This window comes from Polypterus senegalus, chromosome 4, assembly GCF_016835505.1.
Source record: "Polypterus senegalus isolate Bchr_013 chromosome 4, ASM1683550v1, whole genome shotgun sequence".
NCBI classification, from domain to species: Eukaryota; Metazoa; Chordata; class Cladistia; order Polypteriformes; family Polypteridae; genus Polypterus; species Polypterus senegalus.
The window spans coordinates 250,073,336-250,099,905 of record NC_053157.1 but is presented as its reverse complement, the minus strand read 5'-3'; the positions used below and the strand labels follow the sequence as shown (position 1 = coordinate 250,099,905).

At 39.9% G+C, this 26,570-nt stretch overlaps 1 protein-coding gene across 1 annotated transcript in view; it reads right to left on the bottom strand.

Moving 5' to 3' along the window:
• LOC120528443 (zinc finger protein 567-like) overlaps positions 1 to 19,629 on the bottom strand; it is a gene marked incomplete at its 3' end in the record, with an annotated part of 31,041 nt that extends 11,412 nt beyond the window's left edge. The window contains exons 1-2 of the mRNA XM_039752599.1: positions 19,500 to 19,629; positions 2,473 to 3,004 (exon numbers count right to left, since the gene is read on the bottom strand). Of these exons, the coding sequence (XP_039608533.1) occupies positions 2,473 to 2,887 (415 nt within the window). The remainder of the gene's footprint in view (positions 1 to 2,472; positions 3,005 to 19,499) is intronic.
• Between the last annotated feature and the right edge of the window lie 6,941 nt (positions 19,630 to 26,570).

The following is a 26,570-nucleotide window of genomic DNA, read 5'->3' as shown; positions in this document are numbered from 1 at the left end:
TGGGGATTTTTTTCAGTGGCAGGAACTGGGAGACTAGTCACGATAAAGGGAAAGATGACTGCAGCAATGTACAGAGACATCCTGGATGAAAACCTGCTCCAGAGCGCTCTTGACCTCAGACTGGGGCGACGGTTCATCTTTCAGCAGGACAACAATCATAAGCACACAGCCAAGATATCAAAGGAGTGGCTTCAGGACAACTCTGTGAACGTCCTTGAGTGGTCCAGCCAGAGCAGAGCCCAGACTTGAATCCGATTGAACATCTCTGGAGAGATCTTAAAATGGCTGTGCACCGACGCTTCCCATCCAACCTGATGGAGTTTGAGAAGTGCTGCAAAGAGGAATGGGCGAAACTGGCCAAGGATAGGTGTGCCAAGCTTGTGGCATCATATTCAAAAAGTTGAGGCTTGAGGCTGTAATTGCTGCCAAAGGTGCATCGACAAAGTATTGAGCAAAGGCTGTGAACACTTATGTACATGTGCTTTCTCAGTTTTTTTTATTCTTAATAAATTTGCAAAAACCTCAAGTAAACTTTTTTCACGTTGTTATTATGGAGTGTTGTGTGTAGAATTCTGAGGAAAAAATGAATTTAATCAATTTTGGAATAAGACAGTAACATAAAATGTGGAAAAAGTGATGCACTGTAAATAAATATAAATTGTTATCAAGTGGACGTCGATTAGTTAGAAATTGTAATCAGCCCTCTTATTGGCTTGGTGGGTAAAATGGTGCAAGCCTAGTTTTTAGACATAAAAAAAATAATACTAATTACGCATAATAAGCATTGAGTGTGAATAGTCACTATACAGTTACTAATTTTGTAACAGATATTATTATCATAATGATTTTTTTTACCCAAATTAAACAATGGTACAAGGAAAAATATTCAACAGATGATAGAAAATCTCAAACACAAACTGCTTAGTGCCGGTGTCTCGAATACACAGACGCACTCTGAGTGACAGACGACAGCCGAGAGATCCAAAGAAACTCCTCACCAACAGAAGTGCAGAATACATAAAGAAATTGTCAATACAATAAAAATGATATTTGAGTCTGAATCTTTATCTCTGTGAACCTCATACCACAAGAGATGCTGGGCCACTGGCTTTCTGGAGGACCAATAAAAGTCGTCTTCCTACCTGTGCCCTCCTTATACGAGTGGGGACAGCGAGAGTCTGTTCAGTACGGCAGCACACGTCGTGGATGACAGAAGGACCAGACTGTCCTCAGAACATGCAGAGATGCTTATATTCTTAGATAAGAACCGGAAGCGTTCAGCAAGACTGTCTCATTTTCTTCTTCTCGTGGTAGACGGCTACAAATATCTAATTGAGCATTTTATTTGATTACAAATGTGGAGTATCATTAAGACAGGCCTTTTTTTTTGTTTAGCTTGTTTTTGATCCATTATGTGTGCATTATGGGTAAATGTTCTTTGTGTATGCTGTATGCAGTAGCACTTTATTATGGAATGTGAAGTTTAAACATGGCTAAAAATACATTTATTATTATGAAGAAAAAAAAGAAAAAACAGTATTATTGATATCGGCAGATCCTAATGGAATGGAAAGGGTGATCAATATCAGCTCTAAATACTCATAGCCATCTCACCCAATCATGTGTCTGAATTTGTGTTTTCTCTTCTTAATTGTAATATATATGATAATATTTACATCCTCTAGGACCTAATCTGTCCTAAAAATAAACATACAAATATATCTGCTTGTGTTAGGGGGTACAGTGTTCAGCACAGCTGCTTTATTGTTCAGGTGTCCTGGGGTCAAATCCTGCCCACAGTTGTTCTACACAGGGGCTCTGAATGGCGTTTCTGGTTATTCTGGTTCTTCCCCTCATCCCCAAAACATGCAGGTGAAGTGCAGTGGTGACTCCAAATTGACCCGATGTGACTGTGGGAGACAGAAGGGCCCAAGATCACCTCCAAGTGAAGATTTCTCACCATTGCCAACTTAGCTTGAACTTGCTGGGGCAGCATGGCCTGAACGAGAGCAGAACACAAGATGAGGCACATACAGTATTAGGTGTGCACTGGCTTGAGCAAATTCACTCTTATTTAGTGCACAGGGGAGAGGATTTTATTATTACTTATGTATTTCTTTTTGTGGAAATTTCTGCCTTAACTACCACACAATTTATGAAATATACATGTTTTTAATAAAATATGACTTTGATATTTTATTTGAAGGTAATGCGATGCTGGCATAACATACAACACAGCTTCAATCAAAGCTTCATGTTGTTCAAGTCGTGTGCTGAACACTTTAGATTTTTCTAATTTATCATTTATTTGGTAACCTATTGTTTCGTATCATGCACCTGTGGAGGTGGTCTTTATCCAAGTTCAAATAACTGTGTTTTCACCTCTCATTTCAATCTTCTAAAGTCATCAAAGCACTCACCGTTAGAATTTATAAATGCCCTCTTTCTTTTAAATTTAATCACATTACTCACTCATTCCAACACTCCCAGGTGACCCTTCTCCTTCTCTCCCATTTCCCTCGGTGATTTTCTCTTCAGACTCTGATAACTCTGATTTCAGCTCTGCACAATTCTCCTGTGTAGCCAGTCGTCCCGAATTAGTGGACCGGGGCTGTAAACTGGATGGAGATTCTTCACGGGCAACTTGCTTGAAAATATCCTCAGTTTCATGCTTTTGAAGTTCAAGACCAACAGAGAAATCATTCAGATCCTTAGCTTTAATGGCAGCAGTCACCCCCTGGCAATCCTCCTCTTCTTTAAAAACTGAAATGCTTTCTTCATGATCCTCCAGCTTCACACACACATCATCTGATGTAAGCCGCTCACAGTCCTCTTCTTTAATGTCCACCGTTCTTTCATCCACTCCATCTTCTTTGGCAGAGGCCATGCTCTGTGGGAAACTCTTCTCTCTCTATAAGTGTCTGCCCTTCTCTTCTCACATGGACAGCCCCAAGCTGGAGGCCATTAGACACCTCAGTGTATGGCCAAGTGAAATGGAAAAGCCCTGTGAACATAAAAGTGGGAGAATTAACTTCATAAAGTCAGTTAAAATAATGAGCACACTTCAGGGTCACAGTGCCCTCCATGAGGTTTGATTCATAGACACATTTTTATTGATTTCCTCCTCTGCCTCACAGTTTAAAATTACAAATCAAACAATTCAGATGTGATCAAAGTGCACTGCAGACCTTCATTAAAGGGGATTTGCATACATTTCAGTGCCACCATGTAGATATGACAACACTTTATCTAAACAGCATCATCATGTTTGGACACAGCAATGGCAGGTCTATTAAAGCCGTCATATTTAGGGCTTTATTGGATATCCTCGCTGGACTTGAACTGCGCATCAGGAGCTTCATTCTGTTCAGTTGTTATATTCTATATCTTATATATGAGCTCCTATTTGTGGGATTACGGGACTGCATCCCGACTGGGAGTAGGACATTTGGGGTTTGAGGAGAGTGGGTTTGTAGGAGGTTACTCGTGACGGGTGTGCTTTATAGGACAGAAGAATAAAAAGTGTGTGTCTAACATCAAAGGTGTTGTGTTGTTACTTAAGTTTAACGTTCCTAGTAGAGGATGGCTGCTAATTATAGAATCCTGCAAGCATTTGACACGAGAAAGACATACCAGAACTGGAATAATGAAGATTTTATATGGACACGGGTTACTGAGCTTAGAAATAAAAAACATGCACTTGGGGTTGGACTGTCGCTTACAAGGACAGCACTGAGATGTCAATTTGAGCAGAAGACCTGAACAAAGATGAAGGTGTGACTATTCTGATAGAAAGGCTTAATGTTGTGTTTTAAAGGAGAAAAAGGATCGTATCTATGAGGATATTCAGATTTTAAAGTTAAAAAGAGTTAGAGTTAAAAGGGCGAGTGCAGTTTCTATGGTGGATTAGATCATCGATTTGGAGCAGAGATACTGCTGATGGGTAATTACACATCAAATCATCACACTTTTGGACCTTATCATCACAAATTTTAACAAAAACTAATTTCATAGAGATGTTCATGACATTATAAGGTAGCTCTAGTAATAAATTGTCACTCAGATGACCAAATCAGCAGGCCATGTCTCATTAAAATCTGTGACAATGAGGTCAATAATTGTAATGATGTGACATGGAATGACCTGCATGTGTAGATATAACACGGCTGTCCCTGATGCTGTGCGAAGCTGCTGGACATGGCGTGTTTAGATACAAACCAAAGGCAGCTGGCATTAACAGCAGGGATGGCACTTACTTTTGCTTCAATGGAATTGGCTCTAATGAGAATTTTTGGAGAAAAGGCAAGTCTGGTGACAATGGGCATTACTGTCACACATGAAACTGCACATTTCACCAGTTAAAGACAACACAACAGGCTGCCTTTATAAAGCAGCCAGAAGAAGTCGCCATTGCCAGGCAATAATCTGTTAGACAAATATGGTAGGAAATCAAAATGCATTATCATCAGAGCACTGGGCTAAAATGTGCACATAAATAAATGAACAGGTGATAATAATAGAAGAGACTGGAAAATACAGAGGACTGTGAAGAAAGAAACATGACATCTAATACTGCAAAGACAATTACACAGTTTGCACTGACCACAACTTATCAGACCCTGGAGATTTCTAACCCAAACTCAAGAGTATATATACCTTCTACTCACCAGTGTATCATTGCTACTCAAGAAATGATTATTTCTTTAAAGATAACAACTTCTTGCCTGTTTTAATCGTGTAAGTTCGACACTATTGTTATTTCTGACCATGCCCCCTTGATTTTTGAGCTAAAATCACTATGTCCCATATGCTCTTCTTGCAGATGGCATCTTAATTCACTTTTATTAGCAGACGAGAACTGTACAGAATTTCTATCTTAGCAAATCAATTTTTTTAGGGACAAATACACCTTCAGAGGTTTCTGCAGGAACGCTCTGAGAAAAAAATGAGGGCCTTCTTAAGAGGACAGATTATCTCATATCTTTCCCACAAAAATAAATTGGAAACTAAGAAGGTATTTGAGCTAATCAACAAAATTACTAGAATAGATCAAGAACATGCCAGGTGTCAACCTCTGGCACTATCAGAATTACTAGATGCTATAAGGTCACTTCAGAGTGGGAAAGCAGCAGGCCCTGATGTCTACCCTGCCGAATTTTATAAGAAATTCTCCACTCAGCTAACTCCCCTTCTATTAGCAACATTTATAGAAGCTAGAAAAAAAAAAATTCAACCTCAAACCTTTTGCCAAGCACTAAATTACTGTCTTTCCTAAACAACAAAATGATGTATTACAATGTGCATCGTACATACCAATAACCCAGCCACAGGGGATGCACAAACCAGTGTGTTTGTTCGTGTCAGTCCCAAGCCCGGATAAATAGGGTGCGTTACATTAGGAAGTGCATCCAGTGTACAATTTTGCGGACAACAACTCAAATTTCCATACCAGATTGGTTGAGCCCTGGGTTAAGAAGAAGAACAAGAACAAGGTGGTGTCTGGAGGCAGGAAGAGAGGTAAAGGGAGTGGAACTGAGGGTAGGAACTTTGAATGTTGGCAGTATGACTGGTAAGGGGAGAGAGTTAGCCGATATGATGGACAGAAGGAAGGTTGATTTATTGTGCATGCAAGAGACTAAATGGAAGGGGAGTAAGGCCAGATGGATCAGAGGTGGATTCAAATTGTTCTATCATGGTGTGGATAGGAGGAGAAATGGAGAACGGGTTATTCTGAAAGAACATTATATCAAGAGTGTTTTGGAAGTGAAAAGAGAGTCAGGCAGAATAATGATTATGAAGCTGGAAATTGGAGGAGTGATGAAGAATGTTGTTAGTGTATTTGCCCCACAAGTTGGGTTTGCAATGGATGAGAAAGAAGATTTTTGGAGTGAGTTGGATGAAGTGATGAACAGTGTACCCAAGGGACATAAAGTGGTGATTGGAGCGGATTTCAATGGACACGCTGGTGAAGGGAACGGGGAGACAAGGAGGTGATGGGTAGGTATGGTGTCAAGGAGAGGGATGAAGAAGGTCAGAGGATAGTGGTGTTTGCCAAAAGGATGGACATGGCTGTGGTAAATATGTATTTTAAGAAGAGGGAGGAGCATAGGGTGATGTACAAGAGTGGAGGAAGATGCACACAGGTAGATTACATCCTGTGCAGAGGAGTCAATCTGAAAAAGATTGAATACTGCAAAGTGGTGACAGGGTAAAATGTAGTTAGGCAGCATAGGATGGTGGTCTGTAGGATGATGCTGGAGATCAAAAAGAGGAAGAGAGTGATGGCAGAGCCAAGGATCAAATGGTGGAAGTTGTAAAAGGAAGACTGCAAGGTGGAGTTTAGGGAGGAGGTGAGACATGCACTGGATGGCAGTGAAGAATTACCAGACAGTTGGGAAACTACAGCAGAAGTAGTAAGGGTGACAGGAAGAAGGGTGATTGGTGAGACATCTGGACAGAGGAAGAAGGAAAAGGGAACCTGGTGGTGGAATGGGGAAGTACAGGAGATTATACAGAGGAAGAGGATGGCAAAGAAGTGGGATAGTCAGAGAGATGCAAAAAGTAGACAAGTGTAACCAGATTTTTTAATGGAATCTTGGAAAGTGAGAGGATGCTGAAGGATTGGAGAAGAAGTGTACTGGTGCCGATATTTAAGAATAAGGGGGATGTGAAGAACTGTAGTAACTACAGGGGATAAAACTGATGAGCCACAGCATGAAGTTATGGGAAAGAGTAGTGGAAACTAGGTTACAAAGTGAGGTGATGATTAGTGAGCAACAGTATGGTTGCATGCCAAGAAAGAGCACCACAGAGGCGAAGTTTGCTTTGAGGGGATTGATGGAGAAGTATAGAGAAGGCCAGAAAGAGTTGCATTGCGTCTTTGTGGACCTGGAGAAAGCATATGACAGGGTGTCTTGAGAGGATCTGTGGTAGTGTATGAGGAAGTTGGGAGTGGCAGAGTAGAATGTAAGAGATGTACAGGATATGTACGAGAGAAGTGTGACAGTGGTGAGGTCTGCGGTAGAAGCGACGGATGCATTCAAGGTGAAGGTGGGATTACATCAGAGATCAGCTCTGAGCCCTTTCTTATTTGCAATGGTAATGGACAGGTTGACAGATGAGATTAGACAGGAGTCACCATGGACTGTGATGTTTGCAGATGACATTGTGATCTGTAGCAATAGTAGGGAGCAGGTTGATGAGACCCTTGAGAGGTGAAGATATGCTCTAGAGAGGAGAGGAATGAAGGTCAGTAGGAACAAGACAGAATAAATGTGTGTAAATGAGAGGGAGGAAAGTGGAATGGTGAGGATGCAGGGAGTAGAGTTGGTGAAGGTGGATGAGTTTAAATACTTGGGATCAACAAGACAGAGTAATGGGGATTGTGAAAGAAAGGAGAAGAAAGGAGTACAGACAGGATGGAATGGTTGGAGAAGAGTGTCAAGAGTGATTTGTGACAGATGGGTATCAGCAAGAGTGTAATGGAAGGTGTACAGGACGGTAGTGAGACCAGCTATGTTATATGGGTTGGAGACGGTGGCACTGACCAGAAAGCAGGAGACAGAGCTGGAGGTGGCAGAGTTAAAGATGCTAAGAATTGCACTGGGTGTGACGAGGATGGACAGGATTAGAAATGAGGACATTAGAGGGTCAGCTCAAGTTGGACGGTTGGGAGACAAAGTCAGAGAGACGAGATTGCATTGGTTTGGACATGTGCAGAGGAGAGATGCTGAGTATATTGGGAGAAAGATGCTAAGGATAGAGCTACCAGAAAGGAGGAAAAGAGAAAGGCCTAAGAGAAGGTTTTATGGATCTGGTGAGACAGTACATGCAGGTGATGGGTGTAACAGAACAAGATGCAGAGGACAGAAAGATGTGGAAGAAGATGATCCACTGTGGCAACCCCTAATGGGAGCATCCGAAAAAAGAAGATCATACAGACCAATCTCACTTTTGAATCATGATGTTAAAATACTCTCCAAAGTCCTAGCCAGAAGGATGGAGAAAGTGCTGCCTTTGGCAATATCACAAGATCAAACTGGATTTATTAAAGGCTGACACTTAACTTTCAATTTTTGATGCTTGTTTAATGCAATTTCCCAAAACGTTTAACACCATGGAGATATTATTATCGTTGGATGCAGAAAAAACATTTGATATGCTTGAATGGAACTACCTTTTCAATACATTGGAGAAATTTGTGTTTGGCCCGAAAATTTGTGCATGGATGGATTGTATACCAATCCAGAAGCTTCAGTCTGTATCAACAGCATTAATTCAGACTACTTTCAACTAGAACGTGGTACCAGATAAGGATGCCCCTTGTCACCACTGCTTTTTACAATGGCAACTGAGACACTGGTAGTTCACTGTCGAAATGTTTATGAGATAAAGGGGATTATCAGAGATGGACGGGAACAGAAGGATTCTCTAAATGCAGATGACATGGTACTGTATATATCAGATCCACAAAATACTGAGCCTGCAGTCCTAACAGTACTTACAGAATTTCAAAAGATTTCTGGTCTCCGAATGAATTTGAATAAAAGTGTGCTCTTTCCAGTGACTTCTCAAGCACACAATATCAGATTGGACACCTTCCCTTTTTTTCATTGCACATCAGTTTAAATACCTATACCTCGGGGTAAACATCACAAGTAAACATAAAAGTCTTTATCAACCAAAATTTGCCATCTGTACGGAAAAAAAAATAAGCAAAACCTGCATAAATGGTCAACCCTTCATCTCACTTTAGCTGGAAGAATTAACGTTGTTAAGATGAAAATCCTTCCTATGGTTCTCTTTTTATTTCAAAACATTCCGGTAAGCATCAATAGATAGATTTTTAAGAAATTAGATTCAACCATAACCTCATTTATTTGGAATTCAAAACATTCACGTATACAAAGAGCGACGCCACGAAGACCTAAGGCAGAAGGTGGAATGGCTCTAACTAACTTTCAGTTTTATTACTGGGCAGCAAACACACAAATTATAAAAACCTGGACATGGACACAAATATATGAACAGACACCTGCTTGGTCTGCTACAGAAATACTATCCTGCTGTACTTCTTTATATTCCTTGCTTTGTACCCCAATAAATACAAGTTATAGCCAATATACTAACAACCCACTTAGAGATCTGTACATGGACAACGTATTTGCATCCTACAAACAATTACACTCCAAATTTAACTTTCCAGCAACACATTTCTTTCACTATCTTCAAATCAGAAACTTTGTTAAACAGAACCTGTCCAATTTTCCTCACCTCCCACCTACCTCTATGCTGGAAAAAATATTGATCTGTCTTGATGACTCGGACAGCATTTCTGTAATATATAAAACTGTTTTACAGTCCCTCCCTTTCAAAGATCCAATAGGACTATGGGAAAAGGATCTCTCATCCAATACCTTAGAAAAGAAGTGGAAGGGAGCAATGCAGAGAATTCACTCAAGCTCCATATGCACAAAGCATAAAATTAATTAGCTGAAAATTATATATTAAGCACATCTGTTTTGTTTATTGTCCAAAAGGTTTCCAGGGTAAAATACAACATGAGAAAGTTACAATCAAGTTCCAGCCTCACTGGGTCACATATTTTGGGCCTGCACCAAATTTAACATCATTCCAGAGGAAAATCTTAAAATTCCTTTCAGACAGCCTTGGTGTCACAATCCCGCCTAAGCCATTAACAGCTGTGTTTGGTGGGCTCACAGAGGGGCTTAAAGTGGAGAAAGACAAAAAAAAATAAAAAATAAACTGTCATTGCCTTTATTACACTACTGGCACGCAGACGTATTTTGCTCAACTGGAAGAATCCTAACGCTCCGCTTTTAAGACAGTGGATAACTGATTTTATATACTATTTCAAACTGGAAAAAATCAAATTCAAACTTGAAGGATTTGTACAGAACCTTTTCAAAAATGGCAGGATCTGATCAATAAAATTTTAGAATAAGCATTTAAATTGAGGAAGTGTATTCTCTCACCTCTATTTTATTTTTTTATTCTGTTTATTTTTCTTCATTTACTTATCTACATATTTTTACTATTATTAAAGTTTTACTCTGTTGACCAAGCTCTCTTTCTCATAGGTGGGGGTCAATTTGTCTTAAACCTAGTTGTATTAAACTTGACTTGCTTGTATGGAATGTTATTTGTTTTTAATAAAATTAATAAAACATAATAAAAAAATGTAATAATATAATCACATGGTCATTTTGGGGATGGCATAGTATTTTCACAACCTATAGAGCTGATAAAGAGCATTAAAATGACATGAGAACTATTTCAGAGCAACTTACAGGTGCCGGTCATAAAATTAGAACATCGTGACAAAGTTGATTTATTTCAGTAATTCCATTCAAATAGTGAAACTTGTATTTTAGATTTGTTCATTACACACAGACTGATGTATTTTAAATGTTTATTTCTTTTAATTTTGATGATTATAACTGACAAGTAGTGAAAGTCCCAAATTCAGTATCTCGGAAAATTAGAATATCAATTAAGACCAATGCAAAAAAAAAGGATTTTTAGAAATGCTGGCCAACTGGTATGAACATGAAAAGTATGAGCAGGTACAGCACTCAATATTTAGTTGGGGCTCCTTTGGCCAGGATTACTGCAGCAATGCAGCGTGGCATGGAGTCGATCAGTCTGTGGCACTGCTCAGGTGTTATGAGAGCCCATGTTGCTCTGATAGTGGCCTTCAGCTCTTCTGAATTGTTGGGTCTGGCGTATTGCATCTTCCTCTTCACAATACCCCATAGATTTGCTATGGGATTAAGGTCAGGCGAGTTTGCTGGCCAGTCAAGAACAGGGATACCATGGTCCTTAAACCAGGTACTGGTAGCTTTGGCACTGTGTGCAGGTGCCAGGTCCTGTTGGAAAATGAAATCTGCATCTCCATAACGTTTGTCAGCAGCAGGAAGCATGAAGTGCTCTAAAACTTCCTGGTAGACGGCTGCGTTGACCTTGGACCTCAGAAAACACAATGGACTAACACCAGCAGATGACATGGCACCCCAAACCATCACTGACTGTGGAAATTTTACACTGGACCTCAAGCAACATGGATTCTGTGCCTCTCCTCTCTTCCTCCAGACTCTGGGACCTTGATTTCCAAAGGAAATGCAAAATTTACTTTCATCAGAGAACATAACTCTGGACCAATCAGCAGCAGTCCAGTCGAGACGCTTCTGACGCTGTCTCTTGTTCAAATGTGGCTTGACACAAGCAATGCGACAGCTGAAGCCCATGTCTTACATACGTCTGTGTGTGGTGGTTCTTGAAGCTCTGACTCCAGCTGCAGTCCACTCTTTGTGAATCTCCCCCACAGTTTTGTTTCACAATCCTCTCCAGGGTACAAGCGGTTATCCCTATTGCTTGTCCACTTTGTTCTACCACATCTTGTCCTTCCCTTCGCCTCTCTATTAATGTGCTTGGACACAGAGCTCTGTGAACAGCCAGCCTCTTTAGCAATGACCTTTTGTGTCTTGCCCTCCTTGTGCGAGGTGTCAATGGTCGTCTTTTGGACAACTGTCAAGTCAGCAGTCTTCCCCATGATTGTGTAGCCTACAGAACTCGACTGAGAGACCATTTAAAGGCTTTTGCAGGTGTTTGGAGTTCATTAGCTGATTAGAGTGAGTGTGGCACCAGGTGTCTTCAATATTGAACCTTTTCACAATATTCTAATTTTCCGAGATACTGAATTTGGAACTTTCATTAGTTGTCAGTTATAATCATCAAAATTAAAAGAAATAAACATTTGAAATACATCAGTCTGTGTGTAATGAATGAATCTAATATACAAGTTTCACTTTTTGAATGGAATTACTGAAATAAATCAACTTTGTCATGATATTCTAATTTTATGACCGGCACCTGTATATTTAGGTAGAAATAGCCAGTCAAAAACCTAATCCTTCACAGTGTTCAAACTTTGTGATCTTAAATCTCCTTATTATTGTTGATCCAATGCACGTCCAATTTCAGTTCCATGGGTCACTCAGATGACCAAATCTTGTTAAAATCTGTGACGATGAGGTCCCTAAGTGTGATGATGTGACATGGAGTGACCTGCATGTGTAGATACAACTTGGCTGTCCTGATGCGGTCTGTGTGAGCTTTTAAGCTGCTGAACACGACGTGTTTAGATACAAACCAAAGGCAGCTGGCATTAACAGCATGGATGGCACTTACTTTTGCTTCAATGGAATTGGTGCTAATGAGAATTTTTGTAGTAAAGTCAAGTCTGGTAACAATGGACATTACTGTCACACGTGAAATTTCACCAGTCAGAGACAACACAACAGGTGGCATTCACAATGCAGCCAGAAGAAGTCGCCATTGCCAGACAATAATCTGTTAGACACAAATATGGCAGGAGATCACAATGCATTATCGTCACAGCACTGGGCTAAAGACTGCACAAAAATAAATGAACAGGTGATAATAACAGAGGAGACTAGAATACAGAGGACTGTGAAGAATGAAACATGACGTCATTTACACAGAAATCAAACTCAGACACATTTAGTGTTTTGGTCAAATCTTTAGGATTAGCGGTAATTGATTCTACTTGCACACTCACAGTCTATGGAGCCTGACCAGAATAAAGTAAAAAAGCTGAGGAACTCAAACATTTCAAGCAGCAGAGCTTTCATATATGGAGGTGGCAAAGTTTTGCATTCCACCAAACGAGTGACAATTACTGTAAAGATTGGAGAGACATGACGTGGCACTGAAACAGAAATGGTGCCAGCTAAAATGCCAATGCTGTTAAGTAAACAGAGCAGAGGTTGGGAGCAGGCGCTGATTACAGTGAGCTGTCACACCCACCACACGGCGAGCCCCCCAGATTGAGACTCGAGTGCAGCCGTGCAGCAGGTGACACCTCATCAGCACACTGAAAAGTCGCAGGTTTGTTATGGTGGCTGGAGTGATTAACATCATATCCAGGATGGATGTTCAGTAAAACATCCTTAGAAAGGCCAGGGACACTTTTACAACCCTAATTTACAAATAAAGAAATACAAAATATTTATCAACTTACATACAAAAGCTCGCAGCACAAAAACATTCAAGCCAAGTCGAGAGGACGAGAATAAAAAAAAAATAAAAAGGTGTTTCCACTGTCAGCGCTATCTGAAATTAATCTAATTATGATATTGCCCAGCGGATTTTAACATACATTAATATAAACTGAGAACAGACTTTCTCTGAGAACACAATTCTTAATATGAAGTAACGTCATTGGTATGAGGGGCCAAACAGGCCATAAATCATATATTTCTGTGTGTAATCTATTGGTTTACATGTGAACACTATTGGTTTATGAATATTTACTATCGGTTTGCGTGAATACTTAATTGGTTTGCCTGCGTACAATACTGGTTTCATTCATATGAACTATATTGGTTTGTGCCCGTATATTATCCGTTTGTACGTGTATGTCACTGGTTTGCATATGAACTACACTATATTGATTTGCGTGTGTATATCACTGGTTCCAGTACGTTTGTTATTGGTTTGTGAGTGAACTGCATTGGTTTACGCTTGCATGTTATCGGTTTACGTATGAACTATACTGGCTTGTGTTCTGTGTCGGTCTAACAATGGATTTGCGTATGCACTATATTGGTTTCATGCACGTCTTATACTGGTTTCATGTGGGTAACCTGTCGATTTTGCACTTGAACTCTGTTGGTTGTATGCGTGCACTATGTCGGTTTCGCGTATGAAACATATTTGTTATGCGTGCGCACACTATCGCAACTCTGTGTATGAACTATATCGGTTCTGCGTGTGAACTCTATTGGTTGTTCACGTGATCTTCAGAGGAAATGGGCGGGGCAAGAAACAGGAACTCAAGGGCCGGTAGAGTCATTGAGTCTAAAGAGAAATGTCTAGGAGACGCATCTGCGTTTAAGCGGCACTGTATATTTTTTCTGCACCATACGTTTGCGAAAGGACTTGGTGGTAATTATTACTATTTAACAGAATCTACCCTTGAGTTTGTAATGAACACAAGGCTGAAGTTAGGTACGTATTGGGCCGTCTTCTTATTCGGTCCCATCTACATGCTTGCTTGCAACCCGCAGCTGTACTTGTTCACACAGTATTTACTTATTCTAAAGGCAAAATATTCAACATTTACGATTGACGTCTTTATGCAACATAACGTTTAGTTACTACTAGTTAGATTTATTATGCCCGGTGACCCCGCACCGCGCCGCACAGACAGGTGAAGTGACTTGCTCGGGGTCACACAGTGTCAGTCTCAGAACTTGAGCCCACGAACAAAGGGTTGAAAGTGCAAAGCCCAAACCGCAATGCTTGCACATCTATAATGTGTATATTAATTGACTAAACGTGTCAATTCTATGAAAAGCTAAACATTTAAGACCTGCATGGGTCAGTTACATCATATTGGGCCACCTTACCTTCACAGTTTTGTGAAAAGACAGATGCGTTTTTTAAGATGCAGCGGAGTTTTGCTCTGCCCAGTGGGAGTATCAGGGTGAAACTGACAATGTATTCCCACTTCAAGATCAGATAAATGGGATTTACTGTGATATTTAATGGGCACTGTAAAGTGTTAAATGACGCTGGGACACCTTAATTTTCATAGTTTTGTGACATTGGCATATATAAACTTGTCCAGGATAGATTCCTTTGTTAAATTAGAGTTTAACTATTTTGACCCGTGCAGGACCAAAATGTGGAATATTTATTTTTTCAAATAATAGATCAGTCTGTAATGATGCCGGTTAATGTACACGCTGTAGAATATTTTGCCTTGCTGTTATAACAGAATAAGAAGCTGCTTTGCAAAAGCTTTGTGAATAAGTAGCTGACTGCAAGCTTATACTGGGAGTAGCTGGGAGTGAATAAAATGCCAGCCGAATGCAACCTAACTTCAGCCCTGTGATCATTTCAGAATTAAGGGAAAATACTCGTAAAAAGAATTACCACCAAGCCCTTCACAAACATACAGTGACGTGCAAAAGTATTCAATCCCTTTAAAAGTCATCCTAATTTTCTGCATGACAAAAGATTTGTCCACATATTTATCCATTTGTTTTTTTTAATGTGAACTCTTGTGTTGTAACAAAACGTTATCAAACTCCAAATAACTTAACTAAAGAAAAACTCCAAAGTGATTGTTTGCCTAAGCATTCAAGCCTAACACATTCATACTTTATCAAGAACCTTCTTGTTGCTGTAACAGCCTTCATTCTTTTGGGGTATGTAAATACGCCCCAGTTCTGCACATTGCTCATCGTGATTCTTCCCTATTCTTCTTGGCATGATTTCTAGGTACCCTCTATGTTGGTGGGATGGTATCTCTGAACAGCAGTTTTCAAACAGTGCCCCAGATTCTCAACAGGGTTAAGATCAGGGCTTTGACTTGGCCATTACGAAACATTCACCTGTCTGTTTTTGAGCCATCCCAGTGTCACTTTGATCTAATGCTTAGTTTCATTGTCATCTTGAAAGCTTTAAATTCATAATAGACTGGAATGAGTTCACTTGCAATATTGTGTGGTATTTGTGCCCATCTATTGTCCCTTCAACTCTGACAAGATTCTCAGTCCCAGCACATGAAAAACATCCCCATAGCAAGATGCTGCCACCACCATATTCCACTGTAGGTCTGGTGTTTCTTGTGGCATGGGCAGTGTTTGTTTTACACCACACATTCTGTACCTCTTTGAAGTCTGAGAAAAAAAGTTCTATTTTAGTTTCATTTGACCATAAACCCTTCTCCCCACATTTAACTGGAAACACACCATATGTGCTTTTATGTGGACCATCATAAGGAATGGGTTCCTTCTTGCCACCTTCCTGTAGAGGCCTGTTTAATGGAGCTCTTGAAATTGTGGACCCCTACACCTTCACTCCAGTTTCAGCCAAAAAGCACTGCAATCATCTTAGAGTGACGGTTGGATTTCTAGTCTCCTCTCTCCAGTTGATGTCTAACTCTGATGTTCAGTCTTCAGGGACGGCCTGTTCTAGTGAGAGTCAGGGTGCTGTGACGAACCTTCCACTTTCTGATGATGGATCCAGCAGTGCAATGGGACATCAGACTCTTGATATTTTTATAATTATTTCCTGCTACCTTGTGCATTTCAATAACTTTATTTCTCACATCAGCAGAATGCTCCTCTGTCTTCATTTTCTCAGTGACTGTCCACCAAAGACTGCGGCCCCTACGAAGGGGGCTTCTAATATCCAGAGAGAGAGAGCAGCACCTCATTATGTTTAATATGACTGTCAAATGTCTGCCACCTTTGTAATTAACTTGTCATTGGAGTAAACCTGGAGCTTCCAAAGCACAACTGCAGAGGTTTAAACACTTACTGTATGTAAAACACTAACTTTGGAGATTTTCTTCTTCAATTAAATGTCTACATAAAATAGTTTATTTTGACTTTGGAAATGTTTTGTTACAGCATAAGAAAAAATATGGAATGAATAAATATGTACAAATATTTTGTCTTGCATAAAATTATGACAACTTTCATGGGGATTGAATACTTTTGCACGTCACAGTATGTTTGTGAAAGGGTTTGCTGGTAATTATTTTTAAGTTAGGTTCACATTCAGCTGCCTTTTTATTCACTTCTAGCTACATCCAGTATAAGTTTACAGTCAGCTACTTATTCACAAACCTTCTTCTATATTAACAGCAAGGCAAAATATTCTACAGTGTGTACATTAATCCGCAAACTGATCCATTATTTAAAAAAATAAATATTTGAGATTTTCAACCAAAACTTGAACAGGTTGAAAATGTTAAACTCAACTTTAACAATGGAATCTGTCCTGGACAAGTTTATATTATCCTAATTAATATACATGTTGTAGATGTGCAAGCATTGTGGCGCAGTGTTTAAGACTGCACTTTTAAACTGAGGTCGTGGGTTCAAGTCCTGATAATGACACTATTTGACCAGAAACAAGTCACTTCACCTGTCTGTGCAGCACTGGGCGAATCTAACCAGTAGTATCTAAATGTTGTATGTTGGATAAAGGCGTTAGTAAATGTAGAATATTTTGCCTTCAGAATGAATAACTGGTTTCAAAAGTTGTGTGAAAACGTACTGTGGCTGGGTGCGAGCAAACATGATCCAGGAAGCAAATAAGAAGACGGCCCAATACGTACCTAACTTCAGCCTTGTGTTCATTACAAACTCGAGGGTAGATTCTGTTAAATAGTAATAATTACCACCAAGTCCTTTTGCAGACGTATTGTTCGGAAAAAATATACAGTGCCGCTTAAACGCAGATGCGTCTCCTAAACATTTCTCTTTACACTCCATGACTCTACCGGCCCCTGAGGTCCTGTTTCTTGCCCCGCCCATTTCCTCTGAATATCACGTGAACAACCAATAGAGTTCACACGCAGAACCGACATAGTTCATACACAGAGTTGCGATAGGGTGCGCACGCATAACCAATATGTTTCATACGCGAAACCGACAGGTTACCCACATGAAACCAGTATAAGACGTGCATGAAACCAATATAGTGCATACGCAAATCCATTGTTAGACCGACACAGAACACAAGCCAATATAATTCATACGCAAACCGATAACATGCAAGCGTAAACCAATAACAAATCGTACTGGAACCAGTGATATACACATGCAAATCAATATAGTTCATATGCAAACCAGTGCTATGCATGTACAAACGGATATAGTTCACACACAAACTGATAATATACGGACACGAACCAATATAGTTCATATGAATGAAATAAGTATTGTACGCAGGCAAACCAAATAAGTATGCATGCAAACCGATAGTAAATATTCATAAACCAATAGTGTTCACACGTAAACCAATAGGTTACACACAGAAATATACGATTTATGGTCTGTTTGGCCCCTCATACATTGGGATGTAAAGAATTGGTTCACTTTAAAGTGCCTGCCATTTGGCTTCTTCTCATATTCCTCATAACTGCATTGTTTCTCACACACACTTTACTTAAAGTAAATTAATATCAAAAGGCTCTTCTACTTCAAAGGCACGTGGCAACGCAATCTGCTCTCATTTTAAAATAACTTCTTCAGGTAATTTTTCTTATTTTAAACTAACAAAATATTTCCCCAATCGCCCCTAATTTCCAAAGCCCTGCACTCCCCCCCTTATTTGTGAACACTGTGGCCCATTCTCAGCCCCCCATGACTGACCCCCTGCTCACCACTTTAAACAATGAGGACAGACAGTTGAGCTCCAGCCCATAATAGTCGAGTCGCGGCTCAGCAGCTTTCACATTTTGTATTTTGATGGCTTCATGTGGTCCGACACAAACAGCCCGATTGGCTTGAGTCCTGTTCTTCATTTAACACGCAATCTCTAGTAAGCTAACGTATCAAAGTTGTTGACATGAATGTAAATATGCTCTCATTTGTGGACTTTGTATAAATATATGTAAATAACTTGTTGGTGGTGACCAAAGGGTGGCAGTCGTGAGCTAAGATTGTTAATAAAGTTTTTATTTTTTTTTTGAATGTCCGAGACGGAACGCTTCCCGTGTGTTTCATTCCTCCAGAATTATATATATATATATATATATATATATGTATGGTCTAGTATTATTACTTTACACGCCAGAACTGCTGTGGCATTAGTTTCTGCTAACAAAAGTGTACAGAAATACTGAAAGTAGTTGTGAAGAATAAAAATAAAACAACACCGTTTCAAATATCACAAACTGTACTCGTAATGCCATGCCAGCTGTAGATTTTACTGTATCCCTCCAGCAGCACCAGCTTGTGCAATGTTTGTATTTTTTATTTCCCATTAAACAAAAAAAAGTCTCCCTGTTACAGTGAAACCGCACGAGCATCTCTGCCCTCTAAGAAAACACCACAAAATGAAATAATTTAATTTCTAATAGGTCTCACTAGGAGACAAACTGCTGGAAATGAAACCTGAACGCGCCCTGTAAAGTTACATCGCTCGGCGCCACTTTAATAAAGTCTGCCGAGGAAAAAGGAAAAAACACAAAAACACGAAGAGCTCGACAAAAATCAGAAATGAACGACGGGGCCGTGCGGGAGCGAACGGCTGAACAAGCGCGTGCCCGACGGACAGCACAGTTCGGAGCATGCGCGAAATCAAAAGGCGAAACGGTGCGAAAAACTGCGCCAGCGCGAAGAGAACGGAAGCGATCCCGATTTAACGCGCCTCCGCCAAGTCAGATGTAACATTGCATTTCACGGGACAACGACCGGAAAATAAATTAACGTATCAGCAGCTAAAAGTGCGCGACCCCCATCATTAACAATAAACTCGTGAAGGTGCGATTTGCTGTGCCGACTCCTCCTCCACGTAGCGCTTAATCCCCAACACTTAAAAGCGAACCACGCGGCCTCAGGCACCTCCTCAAAGTCTCTCAGCATGTCGTGGTCTTCCTCAGTACTAGCATTCCCTCTCGTACGCGATCCCCACGTTCAACTTTGTCTCACCTTCCGCACCTTTGCTTGATCTTCTGGCCGTGAAGAAGTCTGAGCACGAGGGTCTCATAAGAGCAAACAGAGAGAAACTGCAGCACACGGTAGATACAGTCGTTACTACGTCATTCACGGAACTCCCATACCACCACAACACTCCCACAACGTCTTTCACGGGACGCCCACTGCACGAATGAACTGCCAGGTTATTGAATGTAAGCCAGAATCACTGAAGCGACGGCTGCTGTAAGAATGACAGGAATTGATGTTACTTGTCTTTTAGTCTCAGACTTATGATATCTAAGCATTTTAAATTAACGTAACTAATTTCTAAGCACTTCCCGAAAAAGTTACTGTTTCAAAAGGCTGCATAATAAGTTTTTTTCCCTTAACTGTCACTTTATACTGAAAGTAAAAAAGCATATTAGTATCGCCCCGTTTCAGACGTACATCATGAGAACAGTAATGTTAAGAGACACCGTTACCTTCTTACTATACACTGAGATTTCCAGTTAGCAAACTAATCATGTGAGACACATCAATAATACAGAATTAACAGACGTCATGAAGAGCACAGTCCTAGCAAGAGTCAGGTGCAAGGCAGGAACAATCACTGGACAGGACGCCAGCCCACTCACAACAGCCAATGGAGTGGGGCAGGAAGACGGAGCACCGGGAGGAAACCCACATGGACATGGAGGGAACATGCAGGCTCTGGCCAGGGAGGACTTGAGATCTGAACTCTGGTCACCTTGGTGACACCAGCGCCATTATTGGTCCTTTCTTTGAAAATATTTTGGCTTTGATTTTGGTCATTTTTTAAATCGGTTAAATTATATGTAGTTATAAAGATAATTATTTGTAATTATAATGATATACCATTTATTAATTTAATTTGGCTTAAAATGATTTATTCTTAGAAAACACAAACGGACTTTGCAGTTTTGGTACTTATACAGTTCTTTCTTTTTCATTTTTGTGTTTTTACAACTCTGAGCATGAAAACATTACCAATAATGTATAAAAATAGTGCAATTTTAATACATTATAAAAATAATAACTTTTGAAGTTATTCAAATTGTTACTTATACTTGTACAGTTAAAATCTAACCAACCAAGAATACTAACAGGCAGCGTTACTTACACTGTGACAACATTAAAAAGCAGGAGACTACAGGGGTAGTGATGACATCGGCCAGCGTTACCAAACCATCACCAGGCCAAGGAAGGATTTACTGACGTTGGATTGCCGGCCATTAACCCATTTTAGGCCTCTTTGTTAAGTGGTCTCTTGTAGCAGCCCCCACACTGGGTCAGTGCTCATGTAATTTGGTTTTCCCAAATCCACACTCCCATAGCTTGAACCACTGTGTGTAGGGTAATGTTTGTCATATTCTACCAAAGTGTATTTTAAAACAGAAAAACATGCAAATACAGGTCAGGTCAGGTTGGGGACCGTGCACTGGTACCCACCACATGATGAAACACCTCAGGATCTTGGTTGGCAACCCCCCAGGCAGACACGTGACCCAGTGTCACCCTACAGAAATGACAATTTATCTGCCACAGCCAGGTGTTAGGTGGCCGTCCCTTTGGCCTGGTCCATCAATGAGAATCGTGCTGTTGGCTGTTGTTCTGTAACTGATGCTTCCTCACAATGCTGGTAATGTGTCTCATTTAGGACAATGTCAGAAACCACTCACTGAACATAAAGTCAAACCAGCAGTACCAAAGGAGTGCTATCTCTGGGTAGTGTCCATGTCACGTAAACATATAGCAAAACAGGAAGCAACAGGACTGTGAAGACTTGGGGCCTTATGTATAACGACGTGTGTAGAATTCACACTAAAACATGGCGTACAGACAAAAGTTCAGTTGCGCATGCGCTCAAAAAAGTCAGATTCAGAAAACTGTGTATAAGCAAAGTCCCACACACTTATAAATCTCAATCAACTTAAAATTTTTCGCACGTGCAGATGCCTACAGCCTCACTCTGACTCCTCACAGAATTTCACATATTTGAATATGCAAATCAATATAAATAGCCCCTTCTATTCAGTGTTTTGTTGAACGACAATGGCAAAAGAACATGGAAAAAAAAGTAGAATGTAAGTGAATGTGAAATGGAGGTCCTGCTCAGTGAAGTGTAGGCAAAGAAAAAACATTCTATTAGGTGGGTCAAGCAATGGTATGAGCAGCAAAAGGAAATTGAAGGAGTGGCAGAGCATGGCAGAGGCACTCAGAAGTTCAAGTTCAGAAAGTCATAAGGTGCCAAAAATAAAAAAAAGTGGTCAGATATCAAAATCGATATGAAAAGGTGAGTCGTAGTCCACCATCTGAAAAAGAAGGTTTATGTTGAGATTAAAGTCAAAATGTCAACTTTTATCTCTACTTTTTCATGTTAATGTCATAGTTTATTTTGTCATTAAAGTAGAAAGTTGTAAACTTCATCATAAAATCAATGTTTAATTCACTAGAGCTTCTCAAATCCCATCGTAACTAAAGTAGCACATTAAATGCTTCATATTCCAAGTGTTCCCTGACCACGTCATTAATCACTATGTGCTTCTTAAAGGGGCTTTCTCTTACACCGACAGGAGTGTGCAGGAAGTGATTGCCACACAGAATACATTACAGTCATAATATTACAGCTCTCTGAACATTTTAGAATACTAAGATGTATACTTGATTTCATTTTCTTGATGAAATGCATTAAAGCATGTGTTAAACATGTTGGGGCATGGTGGCACAGGGGTGGCAATGAATTAATGCCCTGTCCAGGGATTGTTCCTGCCATGCACAAGATGCTTGCTTGGATGCATGTGACACTTGATGGAATAATTTATCACAGCACTACGGTGTCTGTCTAACGTACCAACACCCCAATTCCTGTCCTTCTATTTTGTTTCTCCACGTAACTAATCGCCACACAATAAGCTCTGTAATAAATGTTAAACCAGCTGTAAGCTTAGAACTCTGATTCTACAAAACTTTTAAGGAACGTTGAAAAACATTGTTATACGTTGTCACAAGAACGAGTTAAAGACATCATTAAGGTCTGGGGCAGTTATCCGTATATTGTTCCAAGGCTGCAAAATAGGGTTGAAATTTGAACAGAGATGTTTACAGATCTGAGTCTAGCACAGAGCTGAAGATATGATATCAAAGATGGCATTTTTATTATTCAGTATCACAAGTGAAATCATCAGAGGCACTGGAACCGGAAGTGACGTAATCAAATGCACCGGAACCTTTCCCGAGAATGGTCTGCAAGGAACTGAGAGAGACTGTCAGCACGCCCCGTGGCCCCCTGGTCTGTCGTGGAATTACTATTACTCAGGCCCTTTAGCTGCCCCCACTTGCACATGTTTGACAACATGTTTAATGATTCCATTCATCCATCCATCCATCTAGTCATGCCAGTCTCAGCAAGCATCGAGTGCAAGGCAGCAGCACTCCCTGGATAGGGTGCCAATGCATCGCAGGGTGAATACGAGCGCACAACTACACTAATAACAATAACAATTTAGCATCTTCAATTCCCCCGACCAGCATGCCTTTAGAAGGAAACCAAAGCACGGGGTGGAAATCCACCAGGAAAACATAGAAACTCCAGGTAGGTGACACCCGAGATGTGATCCCCTTACTGCGAGTCAGCAGCTCTTCTGCTGTGACCCCACATGTTTAATTATTATCAGCATACATTATTTAAATGAAGTTAATTTTCTGCAAAATGTAATATATATACTTTAATGCATTTCATCATAAAATTATATCAAATATACTTCCTAGTATTCTAACATCACACGGCTCCATGAGGACAGTTCTTGGAAATTTCAATTGACTTAGAAGCCAGTCGTCATCGTCATGGCACAAGAAGTCAGTATGATCTGTAAATCTCTTCTCTTTTGATTCTTCCACTTGCGATGCCTTCTAACAAGACTAAAACAGCTCTGGTAGTGCACCATTACATTATTACAGAATGACTACAATCAAATGAATTAAATTTGTAAACAACATGAATTTAATTTCAGCATATTGGGTAAAGGCGGCATCATAGATGTGAAGCTAATCCTTTTGGTAAATCCATTCTCCTTGGTAAGGACGACTCTTTTTTCTTGTTCTCCATTCTCCTTTCTAGTCTCCGACCCTCCATTGTCCTCTACTTTCTCACTTTCTTTGTTTCTTTGGGGTCAGTGTACTCAGTTCCACCAAGTCCTTTACATATTCTCCATCTCCTCTAATGTAAGTATATCTTTCTCATTAAAATTCTATTCTCTAGCCTTTCTCTTTGATTCTGATTTATATTTCATATTTCTTTCTTTGTTTCTTATGTGTTAGTAAATTCCATTCCATCCAGTTTTCCAACTGCTCCTCATCCTCCAGTGTAAGTTTATTTTTACCCCACGATTCTGTAACAGGTTAAAATTCAGATTAAGGTTTTGTACAAATACTTTCTCCTTAGATATATTTGTTTCTGTATTATTAGGATTTTCTTTCTCTTTAGGTTTCTGGGATGTGTTTTTAAGATTCAGGTCTCTCAATACATTTTTAAGATTGAGGTCTGTTATGGTGTATAAAATATGTACATTTTGGTTTCCATTATATTTTGTTCAAGACTAGACAACAGGTGAACTAAGACAAATTAAAGCAGGTTTTCTTCCCTTACACCTTACTTTTATAACACTTGTTCATAGCTTAGTGCTAATTTGGTTTAAAGCCTGGGAAAGGATGCTGAGATGATACATCAGGCTATTATTTACTTTATGGATGGACATCTGGAACAACAGTTTGGTTTACAGCCTGCGACAGGAAAAACTACTGACACCTCAGTGTACATGAAAGGTTTTGTTGTTTGGGAAAACAGACAGTGAATGAATTCATCAATCATTTTGACAGCCAGCCAATCAGGTGAATGTGTTGTGAAACCAAGGCATGACATTTCATAATAAATATGCCTTGGTTTGAGACAGAAGAAGAAGCAAAGAGAAGAAGGAAAAGAATAAAGTACAGAAGAAGAAGAAGAAGAGGAACGGACGAAGACGGCACTGGTCGTGAGAAAGGCATCATGAACATTGATTGCTAAATCAAACGTCTCCCTGGGACATTCACCCTTGTCATCTGTAACTTTTTCGTAAGCTTTTTCTAAAGACTATATATTCAGACTTTTCTATCCTTCTATATAAAAGCTGTCGGGATTGTCCTTCCGTCCCGTGAGTGCTATGCAGGCGGAATTTCACACACGCCCTGTCCATTTTGCAATGCACGATGGGATTTGTAGTTTCGTTTTTCTAGGTAAAAGAAGATTTTCTACTCCAGGCTGTGCAATATCTTCTTCTTCTTTTTTTCTTACTATATAAAAGCGGCCGTGATTGTCCTTCTGTCCCGTGAGTGGAAAGCGTAGTGGTATTCCGCTTATCACAGACTTACTACTTGCAGCTTGCGGTACGAAGCGACATGATGTGAGCAGAGTTCTGGTGCTCCCATCGTTTCCTTGGTTTTGTGCGCGATGCGCTGGAAAAATAGACAAAATTATGTCTCTGGAAATAATTAATGTTGATGGAGTACAAATGCCTCACCGCGTAGTAAATATCAGGGGGGTTCAAAAGGGCGACCTCAATTGGGCGCGGGAAATAAAGGCACGCGTAAATAAAGGCGAGTTTCAAAAGGGCGACCTCAATTGAGTGGGGCGAATAAAGGCGTTCGTAGATAATTTAGATAATAATTAGATAGATAATAATAGTAGATAATAATAAATAATAAAATATCTACGTGGCATTGCACATAATCTACAGCTTCAAGTGTAACACAACAATGAGTAAGAGCAGAAAACAACGAAATATAGACAGCATTAGAAATAGTTTGTTAGAAGTTCATGCATTAATTAATTGGATGTTTTAATATTCTTACTTTCGCCTTTTTATACGTTCAATCATTGCCTTTATCTAATAAATTTTCTGTAATAATTTTGTTGTGTTTGCCTTTATTCTCGCCGCTACCAATTGAGGTCGCCTTTTGAAGCTCGCCTTTATTTACACGCGCCCTTATTGAAGGATACCACCGTGGTTAATGGGCCCTTTGATGTTCTCATTCCCAACACTTACATGCCTGATGTACACATGGAGCGCACACAAATTGAGGATTGTCTCGAACAACAATCTGCTCTTACGGTTGAAAGAAAGCGTGCTGCAGAACGTCAACGCAAGCAAAAGTGGCGTAAAAGTTTAACACAAGAACGTTGCAAAGAAACTCGCCGTGCTGATCGTAAAAGGAAACAAAATTGGCGCCAAAACCTAACTCAAGAAGCTCGAGAGGAAACACGGCGTGCTGAAGGTGAAAGCAAACAAAACTACAGGTGAAACCTAAGTCAAGAAGCTCGGGAGAAAACGTGTGTAAGAAATGAAAAACGTTCACAGGACCAACGCAACGAAATTAATTTTGCGAAAAGAGTTTGTAACAGGCCTGGACAAAAAATTGCTTTGGAGGACATGTCCGAAGATGACATTCTTCAAAATAGTTGTGGTATTTTTAATGAAAAATGTGTACATTGTGGCGCAAAATTCTTCTCATTAGAAAAAAATACTAGGAACGAATATACTATGTGTTGCAAGAACGGAAATGTTAAACTTCAGCCTCACAGGGAATGTCATTTATTCCAAAACCTGCTGACATGCATGCATTTAAACTCCAATAATTTTATGGCCAATATTCGATCTTATAATACTTCAATTGCATTTGCATCTGTTGGCGTGAAATTGGCTACCCCTCCTGGACGTGGTCCATATTGTTTTAGAATTCATGGATCCATTTACCATCGTGTGGGAACATTACATCCTGAAGGTGATGAAAACCGAGTATATGCACAGTTGTATGTACTAGATCCAAGTGCGGCAGCAGACGCAAGGGTTACTAATAAAGAAAATCAAAATTGTCTTCCTGATTTGATGCGAGAACTGAGCGAGTTTATGGCTAATAATAATGATTTAGCGAAACAATACAAACTTCTTTATCAAGTTGAACAAGAAGCTTTACTTGAAGCTCAAAATCGAAGAGAGGCACCTCCTGATATAAAAATGACAATCAGGT